This window comes from Oncorhynchus nerka, linkage group LG1 (genome assembly GCF_034236695.1).
Source record: "Oncorhynchus nerka isolate Pitt River linkage group LG1, Oner_Uvic_2.0, whole genome shotgun sequence".
Taxonomy (NCBI): Eukaryota; Metazoa; Chordata; class Actinopteri; order Salmoniformes; family Salmonidae; genus Oncorhynchus; species Oncorhynchus nerka.
In genome coordinates, this window is record NC_088396.1 from 36,775,713 (window position 1) to 36,784,863 (window position 9,151).

Here is a 9,151-nt window from a genome sequence, read left to right on the forward strand (position 1 = left end):
CACATACATATATATACATACATATACATACATACATACATACATACATACATATATACATACACACACACTTCCGTTAAAAAGTTTGGGGTCCCTTAGATATGACTTTGTTATTGAAAGAAAAGCTAATTTTTTGTCCATTAAAATAAACATCAAATTGATCAGAAATACAGAGTAGACATTGTTAATGTTGTAAATGACTATTGTAGCTGGAAATGGTTGATTTTTTTATGTAATATCTAAACTCAGCAAAAAAAGTAACGTCCCTTTTTCAGGACCCTGTCTTTCAAAGATAATTCGTAAAAATCCTAATTACTTCACACTGTCTCCCACGCTTGTTCAATGAACCATAAACAATTAAATGAACATGCACCTGTGGAACGGCCATTAAGACACTAACAGCTTACAGACGGTAGGCAATTAAGGTCACAGTTATGAAAACTCAGGACACTAATAAGGCCTTTCTACTGACTCTGAAAAACACCAAAAGAAAGATGCCTAGGGTCCCTGCTCATCTCCGTGAAAGTGCCTTAGGCATGCTGCAAGGAGGCATGAGGACTGTAGAGGTGGCCAGGGCAATAAATTGCAATGTCCATACTGTGAGATGCCTAAGACAGCGCTACAGGAAGACAGGACGGTCAGCTGATCGTCCTCACAGTGGCAGACCACGTGTAACACCTGCACAGGTTCGGTACATCCGAACATCACACCTGCGGGACAAGTACAGGATGGCAACAACAACTGCCTGAGTTACACCAGAAACGCACAATACCTCCATCAGTGCTCAGACTGTCCACAATAGGCTGAGAGAGGCTGGACTGAGGGCTTGTAGGCCTGTTATAAGGCAGGTCCTCACCAAACATCACCGGCAACAACGTCACCTATGGGCACAAACCCACCGTTGCTCGACCAGACAGGACTGGCAAAAAGTGCTCTTCACTGATGAGTCGCGGTTTTGTCTCACCAGGGGTGATGGTTGGATTCACATTTATCGTCAAAGGAATGAGCGTTACATCGAGGCTGGAGCGGAATCGATTCGGAGGTAGAGGGTCCGTCATGGTCTGAGGCAGTGTGTCACAGCATCATCGGACTGAGCTTGTTGTCATTGCAGGCAATCTTCTCTTCTTGCTCAGTTGTGCACCAGGGCCTCCCACTCCTCTTTCTATTCTGGTTAGGGCCAGTTTGCGCTGTTCTGTGAAGGGAGTAGTACACATCATTGTACGAGATCTTCAGAACAAGAATAGACTGACGAGTTTCGGAAGAAAGTGCTTTGTTTCTGGCCATTTTGAGCCTGTAATCGAACCCACAAATGCTGATGCTCCAAACACTCAACTAGTCTAAAGGCCAGTTTTATTGCTTCTTTAAATCAGGACAACAGTTTTCAGCTGTGCTAACATACTTGCAAAAGGGTTTTCTAATGATCAATTAGCCTTTTAAAATGATAAACTTGGATTAGCTAACAGAACGTGCCATTGTAACACAGGAGTGATGGTTGCTGATAATGGGCCTCTGTACGCCTACGTAGATATTCCATAAAAAAATCTGCCGTTTCCAGCTACAATAGTCATTTACAACATTAACAATATCTACACTGTAATTCTGATCAATTTGATGTCATTTTAAATGGACAAAAAAAAAGGTTTTCTTTCAAAATCAAGGACATTTCTAAGTGACCCCGAACTTAAGGGTAGCGTATATATATATATAAAAAAAGAAAGATATCAACTTCAACACTGCTTTTGGCATGTTTTAAAGAGGTCTTGAGTGGGGTTTTGCATTGATGAGTCAGTAGACTATTTTCCAGTGTGTGGGCTGTTCACACTCATTCTCACTGTCCCCACAGAAGCGGTTGTAGGTGGTTTTGGGTTCAAATCCCAATATCTCTCTCTCCTCATGGATACGGAAGGAGAAGGTCGACACGGATGTTCCGATAAAATACCTGGGAAATGGAAGGGAGATGGAGGGAATTCAATTCAGTACAACTTTATTAATCCATCCAAGAGCAACTAAGAAAGACAGTCACTTTTACAAGTATCAAACCAACAATAAATATTCAACATAAATACAATATAACAAGACTTCACCTTCCTAAATACAATACATCATCCCATACATCGTAGATCTTTAGTGTTTACTTCACCCCTATTCTAGTATTTGTTGTATTTGCCCAACACCCCTTATTTTCTCATTAGTGGAACCTACAAGTCACCCCACTTCTATCAGTCAATCACAGTCTGCCATTCCCCATGCACCTCAACTGATTGCAGTTACATGCACACAATTATTGTGGATAGTCGGATTAATATAATAGTTTGATTAAAATGTTTACATGCCTTCCAAGAAGAAAGATTTCCCTAATAATCCTGTTTACATGGAAACATCTGAAATCAGACTACCTGATGGCACTCTGATAACTGCAGAAGATTGGCAAACGTGATTGGTAAATGTGTTTACAAGTCCTAATAATCCTAAAGATTTCTCAGAAAACCAGGTGTTTTTAATCGGCGTATGCTTACTTTGATTTTGACCTTATACCGATTAAGATACGCAGAGTAACGTGTTTACATGACCATTGCATAATCTGCCAAATTATTACTGTGCACACGTGTTACAGGGTTTGGTTTTTCCAGTTATGTTTTGAGGTTGGACGTATAGCACATTAGCAAGTAGGGCGCACCGATTGGTGTCACTTCGATAGTCAGCGTGTGTTACAACTGTGCTGGTTGCCATCTCATTGGTGGGAAGGTGTTTCACCTGTGCTGGCCCAGGTTCTATTTAAGACTGGCTGGCCAAGTGCTTCAGTTGTCTTGAGCGATGTGGCGTGTCAACACCTTTAGTTGGCAATCGCCATTTTAAATTCTAGACAAACAATCCTTTTATCTGATCTTCCCTGTTTACATTTTGCTAAACTTTTGGTTTGCTTTCTAACTTTAAGTTTGGTGTGGGTTTTTCTTTTGTTTGCCTCTTCTTGGGCAAATTTAGTGGGTTTCTTTGAGATTCTAGTTGTTGTTGCTAGTCAACTTTCAGTGGACACCCCCATGATTGTCTTTCAGAACCCATGCTAAAACCCCACCTGTTTCGTTTTGGTTATTGTCAGTGACACTTTGTTAGTTCCCCCTTCAGTTTGAGCGACATATTTGGTTTTCTTGCTGGGGAACATAACAGTATGTAAACGTACTCTCTGAACCCCGCTCCTGTCTTCAGAGTGAGATCGTGGTCAGAAGAGGATGGACTAGTTGGACTGTTCCTCACCAATCTGTATTTGACCTGTGTTTTAGTGTGTGCATCTAATAGTAAGTACTGTCTGACATGTCATTACTTTAGTTGAGTGTTGCTATTTCATATATACCATATCTATGTGGTATTTTTCTTTCCTGTGTGTCATGCTACTGCTAGCCAACTAATCCAAGATGTTAGCTAGTAATGCTAGCTCCTTAGGCCTGGTGTAGCTCACCTATCATTTCAGGGGTAATATCATCAGTTTCATATTGACTGTTTATGCATAGCCTTGTTTATGGACATTTATGTAGCGTCATGCTACTGTACACTGTATTTAGCCTTATTTATGCATGTAGCCTAATTTAGCCTGTGACTTCCACGTGGCGCAGTTACTATCCCATGGTGGGCTTGTGCACAGAGCCTGGTTTCATTACGGTCACGTTTCTGTTGTGTGTTTACCAGTAATTGGGCCTTTATTCTGTAAGTGTTTTTGGTTTTACGACTTATGTTATATTATGCCGTAGCAGTATACTCTTAGGGATTAACATGTGTACTTCAACAAAAGGGAAGCACAAGAATGTCTGCATACTTTGTACTCATTACAGCTCCCTCCCTACAGTATGTACACATTGTGCAACACTTTCATCTGAATGGTGGAATATATACTGTAAGCACGCACGCAGTGTAAGCTGGGAGCTGTACCTGGCATGCGCGCAGATCCATTGGTCGATGATAGCCACGCCCCCATCTTTGAGTAGTTCCAGGTCGTCCCAGGTGGGCTCAAAGCGTGTCATCTCTGGTAACATCATCTTCAGCTCCGCCAGCTCTGCACAGGACAGACATATGCCTCATTAGGAACACACTGGTCCTATTATCTAGGTCTAGGACAGACTCTGGCGAGTAGGGTACAGACAGCATAAACCTGCCAAGCCTTGATGTAGGTATTCTCTCTACTGGGTAATAGGGTTGGGGTCAATTCCATTTAAGAGTCTAAGCCCTGTCAGGGGAGGGGTTCTACTAAGCTATATGGAATTGTTTTAAGAAGGTCATACCAATTTGATTTATAATTTTAAGAACCCTTGAAATATTTAAATATAAACAATTATTTGATCAAAATATTTTTGGCCTCACTGCAATTAGCCCATACAAACACATTGAATAACAGATTCACCACATTGAACAGATAGTGTCTGTCCTATATCTGTGAGATATAAGAAAGATCAGGAAACATTTGTTATGCATTTAACCCTTTATTGTATTTAACCCCTTATTTTTGGCACTAATGAGTCTTGAGGCCATGGGCATCCTAGAGCAAAACATGTTCGTGAGTGTCTCCTTTCTATAGAAGGGTCATAATAGTTTGTAGGCTAAACCGTTTGGACGCTACAGACGATTTTGTGAGAAGAGCGACTTTCAGGGATGTATCATGGTCTGACAAACACCGCTCCAGCCCTGACATCTTTCACTGCAGATGCGGGTGTGCGACAGGCAGATTTCTATGCAGATTTTTTATTTTGCTATTTAGATTTCCACAGGGGGCGCAGACATCGACTGTGGGCATTCCAATTCCTAACAACATTATTAGTATGTTATTTTCTTTGAGCTGCAAATATGAATTGCTTTATTATCAACTCCGTCATCTAAATTCAACATCAATCTATCTCAATTGCACCAAAGTAAAACAGTACCTTCATCATCTGCATCTGTGGCCACAAAGACTCTGTCTAGTTTGGTTTTCTTCATGAGGCTCATGATCTTCTTCACAGCTCCTTTGAGGCTGGGCACATCCTCTCTGTGACCCCAGATAAAGTCCTTCCTTCTCAGGTGGACACCCAGGTATGGCCCCCCTCTGGCAGAACCCAGCTTATTCTGAGTTTACACACAGAAATTAATAACACATCAAACCACTCATGCCCAATCCAAATTAACCACCAACAGCAAATCATAGCTATCCATACATTAACATGTCCCCTCCATTAATTGTAAAGGTTAAGTAGATACAGTAGACCTACATGCTGCTAGTGCAGGAAGTAATCAATGCGAATGGATATATAAATATAATCTAAATGTGCAAATATTTGATCTATGTGAAGAGGTCTGAAAACCTTAATGAGAGTCCAGTCCTCGTTGTATACGGTCTGGTCCTGCTCGTCTGTGGAGTTCAGGTACTTTGCTCGGAACTCGTCCCCTAGGAGACGCAAGTGTTTGGCGAAGACCATGCTGCGGCGAGTCTAGAGAGAAGGCACGAAAAGACAATTAACAAAACTGTTAAACCAAACAGGTAAGGACAATTCATTAAATTAGTGGTAATAAGGTACAATTGTGATGACAGAACAATTAAATAGCAAAAGGTTGAGGCATTGAAATGCCCAATTTAGTTAATCATCTTGTTACTACAGTATCTTATCTACACTGAACAAAAATATAAATGCAACATGTAAAGTGTTGGTCCCATGTTTGAGCTGAAATAAAAGAACCCAGAAATGTTCCATATGCACAAAAAGCTTACTTCTCTTAAATGTTATGAACAAATGTGTTTACATCCCTGTTAGTGAGCGTTTCTCCTTTGCCAAGATAATCCATTCACCTAGCAGGTGTGGCATATCAAGAAGCTGATTAAACATCATGATCATTACAGGTGCAGCATGATAATGCACAGCCCCATATCGCAAGGGTCTGTACACAATTCCTGGAAGCTGAAAATGTTCCAGTTCTTCCATGGCCTGTATACTCAGACATGTCACCCATTGAGCATGTTTTCTTTGGATCGACGTAGACGACAGCGTGTTGTAGTTCTCATTAATATCCAGTAACTTCGCACAGCCATTGAAGAGGAGTGGGACAACATTGTCACACTGCATGAGGCAACTAATGGGCACAAGATACTGACTGGTTTTCTGATCCACGCTCCTACCTTTCTTTAAAGTATCTGGAACCAACAGATGCATATCTGTGTGCCCAGTCATGAGAAATCCATAGATTAGGGACTAATGAATTTACTTCAATTCACTGATTTCTTTATATGAACTCTCACTAAAATCTTTAAAATTGTTGCATTTATATTTATGTTCAGTGTATGATTGTAGGCTATCAACCATTACCAAACTTAAGCTACATTCTTTACAACATAACATCAGACTAACATTCCAGTAGTCCTTTCCAGCGTAGTGATCATGGAGGACAGTCTCTGCTCTATCCAACATCACTGACCTGCAGGGATATGAAAGGAAATATAAGTGAACATGTGCACATCTCATACAGTACATTCAGAAAATCCAATAAAGACTATGCATCTAACTCTAGAATGTTTTTTTTTTTGTTTTAGTTTAAATTGGAAATCCACAGCACATGTCATATGGTTATATTATTAGTATTGGATTTGCCTAAGACAAGAAGATTTGGCCTAAATCAAGCATTCATAAGGGCTGGTTCCATATGAAATTATTTTATCTACCATGGACAAACACAGAGTTCTATAGACTCACGTTGATGTGATGTTGTTCTGCAGGAGGGGTGCCAGCATGGAGGCGTGGCCCTGAGCTGAAAGACAAGTGACATTCACACACCTGGTTTCCTCATAGCCCCAGAACCAACCTCTATAGAGAGGGAGAGAGAAAGAGAGGAAATGTTGTAAGGCCTCCATTAAAACACAGGGATATTTCTTTGACTGCAACTACCCCATACTCACTACCCCACTATACTACTACTAACACATTTGCTTCCACTCCCATAACAAAACCTTGAGTAGCAAGTATTTACCTTTTCTAGTTCAACTTTGCGAGACATAGAGATAGGTAAGCACAGATGACAGACTGTTAGTTTCCTCGTGCCAAAGTCCTTTGTGTCTTTGGAATGCATTGTGCTTTGTTTCTTGTGTTGCTATCCATCTCTGAACCTGGTTACTGTACCTGTAATAGCCCTGTTTGTCTTTGGAGTACATTAACCGCTCAACGCAGGGTCTCGCATCCACTTTCTCCTCCCATTTTCCATCCGTCCACCCTTCAGCGTAGTTCTGTAGCACCAGCACCTGTTCAATAAACGGACCTCCAGACTCTGGAGCCAAAAACATGGAAATATAAAATGTTACTTTAAGCCTGCAGGTACAATGTTTTATAACTTGTTATACGTTTGTATGAGCCTTTATATCCAGGAATCATAATGCATTCTTATACCCATGCAACAATCATTAACAGACGAAAATGGAAAGGAGCCAGGCCTCAGGGGAAGTCAACCAACCACAGCAACATGTAAATGTACTCAAATGTCTGAGGGGTGGTTCACACTGTCGTGTTGACCAGGGTGTTACTGTGCTGCCTCTGATATTTGCCTTCCACAATATCCTTTCCAGCTCGATCCCAGTAACTATGGTGGATGTATAACCAGCCCAGCACAGTACAGCTCACTTCAGCTCAGCTGCACTCACCGGCTATAAACTCCTCGTATTCTATGACTGGCACATTGCCCTGAAGACTGGTGAGGCTGAAGAACTCTCCCCAGAGGATTCTTGTCTGGTGGATGTCTGGGCTCTGCCAGTGGTAGAGACGCCCCCAGGGGGGCAGCACCAGCACCCAGTCACCGTGTCTCCTCAGGGTCTTCACCAGGGATGCCATGCGGATGTAGACATCCCGACGCAGGTTGAAGCCCTCTGGTGGGTTGACATCGTAGAGAAGATACCTGGCAGCATAAAGTTATAGAGATAAAATATTATAGTATAATACTATTGTGTTATATTGATGTGCCCGGCAGCCTGATAAACATGAGTTGTCAGACCTAGAGTTACAGCTCCCAGGAACCCAGGGAGGCGTTTCACTCAGAGGTGGTGAGGCAGACAACGGTAGCCTGCATTTTGAGCGTTTTAGTGTCACGCTTGCTCTGCAGGTTTAACTTAGCTACCACACTAAGTTACTTGGTGATAAATACATTATTCAATCGGTTTAAAATGTATTCTGGTTATAGAATATGTATTTCACGTCTTAAATAAAAAAAAAAAACATTTTAACATATATGACTGGCACCACTGTCGAAAACTAAACTAATCTAGTCAAATGTTACCGAACTGAATAGATTGGAGCTAAATGCCTCCCTAATGCAATAGAGGCTAAAGAACAGAGCAGGCTAAATCTGTGTTAACTATTGCTAATGAGTACGCTGCCGACGCTCTTTACCGTAGATCCCGTGCTGCTGCAGTGGTCGGTGAAAATACTGTATTTCCTGCACGGAATGCATCTTCAATTTGACCCTCAGCGTCTACAGCTCTCAACCCGAGAACCATCAAACACATTTTGACTACAAATGTAACAGAAAAAATCCACAACACGGGCGATTGAAATCCACTGCAGCTGTGGTCCACCATTTTCCCGTTGAGCCACGCACTTCCGGGAGGGTGAAGCATCTGTGGTTGCATAGCAACTGCATTTTGTAACAATTTGATACAGTAAAGGTAACGTGACAGTATCACCTGCTGGAGGAGCGGCATGTGTCAAGGGGGTAGATTTTTAGCAACGATTTTATAGTTTCTTGTTTTTACGCTGGTCAGTTATTCTACCTCGTTCTCTTTCAATAAATTGACATTAGTGCACCTACAGTTAGAATGGAATACAATTCAGTTAGGACTTCCCATTTCAGAATACAGCCTAATTCCAGAAACATTCCATTTCACTATATTGACATTTTGGTAGAATATGGCATGATCGAATATAATAGAATAGGATAGAAAATAATAGAATAGAACATATTCTACACATTTAACTTTCAGCTAGCGTAGTCTATATCCTGTATCACATATTTTGGAACTTAGAAAATAATAGAATACCATCATTTGAGTTTGCTTATTGCAATTCCACCACTTGCCAACAAAAAAAACCTGCAACTGCAGGTCACAATTCGGCGTTCCTGCATGTCAAAATCAAATCAAACTTTATTTGTCACATGC

The 9,151-nt window shown here is 41.3% G+C and overlaps 1 protein-coding gene across 1 annotated transcript; it reads right to left on the bottom strand.

Moving 5' to 3' along the window:
• Positions 1–1,333: 1,333 nt before the first annotated feature.
• LOC115131263 (GDP-fucose protein O-fucosyltransferase 2-like) lies at positions 1,334–8,590 on the bottom strand. The gene is made up of 9 exons (XM_029662843.2): positions 8,385–8,590; positions 7,643–7,893; positions 7,128–7,272; positions 6,705–6,815; positions 6,363–6,429; positions 5,325–5,450; positions 4,908–5,088; positions 3,922–4,045; positions 1,334–1,939 (listed from the first exon to the last, which is right to left on the bottom strand). Exons 1-9 carry the CDS (start codon positions 8,570–8,572, stop codon positions 1,786–1,788), a joined length of 1,347 nt encoding a protein of 448 aa, XP_029518703.1. The 5' UTR covers positions 8,573–8,590; the 3' UTR covers positions 1,334–1,785.
• Between the last annotated feature and the right edge of the window lie 561 nt (positions 8,591–9,151).